At 37.1% G+C, this 1,075-nt stretch overlaps 1 protein-coding gene across 1 annotated transcript; it reads left to right on the top strand.

Moving 5' to 3' along the window:
• The first annotated feature begins 424 nt into the window (after positions 1 to 424).
• LOC133805785 (uncharacterized) lies at positions 425 to 1,069 on the top strand. Its single transcript, XM_062243940.1, has one exon. The coding sequence runs from the start codon at positions 425 to 427 to the stop codon at positions 1,067 to 1,069; it is 645 nt and encodes a 214-aa protein (XP_062099924.1).
• The last annotated feature ends 6 nt before the right edge of the window (positions 1,070 to 1,075 follow it).

The raw sequence follows: 1,075 nt of genomic DNA, 5'->3' as shown, positions 1-1,075 counted from the left end.
AACCTATCTTGTAGATGCCAACCTTTCACAAGACTAATGCAGAAAAATGTACCATTCATATGGGATGATGCCAAAATGCTTTTGAAAGTATCAAGCGATACTTGTTACACTCACCAGTGTTGAGAGCTCCAAGTTTAGGAAAGCCATTGATATTGTATATCACAGCATTAGATCACTCTTTTGGAGCATTGCTGGCACAAAATAATGAGGATGGAAAAGAAGTTGCCCTTTACTATTTAAGCAGAACTTTGGTAGGGGCAAAACATATCCTCCAATTGAAAAGGTGTTCTTGGTTTTAATCTTTGCTGTTACAAAATCACAGCATTACTTACTCTCACACATTGTGACATTAGGGTCAAAAGCTGACCCTTTGAGGTACATTCTATCGAAGCCCGTGTTGTCTAGAAGATTGGAAAAATGGTCCATGATTTTTTCAAAGTTTGAAATCAACTTTGTCCCGCAAAAAGCAATAAAAGGACAAGCATTGGCTGATTTTCTGGCAGCGCACCCAATTCCAGACAATATGGAGTTGCATGAGGACCTTCCAGACAAGGAAGTTTTCATAATTGAAACCTCATCTTGGCAACTTTACTTTGATGGGGCAGCGAAGAAATGTGGGGAAGGTGCTGGCATTGTCTTTGTGACACCTTCTGGAGGACTGATACCTTACTATTTTCACATTCTGGCTATATGTACCAATAATGTAGCAAAATATGAAGCGTTAATAATCGCTCTTGAAATGCAAATACAATCACTGGAGATATATGGCGATTCTCTTCTGATTATCAAAAAAATTAATGGTGGATTTGCAGTCAAGCATGAGGCTTTAATTTCTTATCATGAGAAGGCTAAGCATTTGATTGCTCAATTCCAAACTATCACGTTAAATCATATCCCTAGGTCAAAAAATGGCAAAGTTGATGCTTTAGCTAAATTAGCTACATCACTAACGCTTCCTGGTGAAAGGGATATTCAAATTACAATAGGAGAACGCCATTTGTTATCCCAAATTATGGAGAGGAAAGAAGAAATAAATACCATAAATTTGGTAACTTTTCTTGAAAATTAAATGAAA

Source organism: Humulus lupulus, chromosome X (assembly GCF_963169125.1).
Source record: "Humulus lupulus chromosome X, drHumLupu1.1, whole genome shotgun sequence".
In the NCBI taxonomy this organism is placed as follows: domain Eukaryota; kingdom Viridiplantae; phylum Streptophyta; class Magnoliopsida; order Rosales; family Cannabaceae; genus Humulus; species Humulus lupulus.
This window is presented reverse-complemented; position numbering and strand designations above follow the sequence as displayed.

Bases quoted from the DNA above. Each gene is read 5' to 3' on its own strand.
- LOC133805785 (XM_062243940.1), top strand. From the start codon at position 425: ATGATTTTTTCAAAGTTTGAAATCAACTTTGTCCCGCAAAAAGCAATA.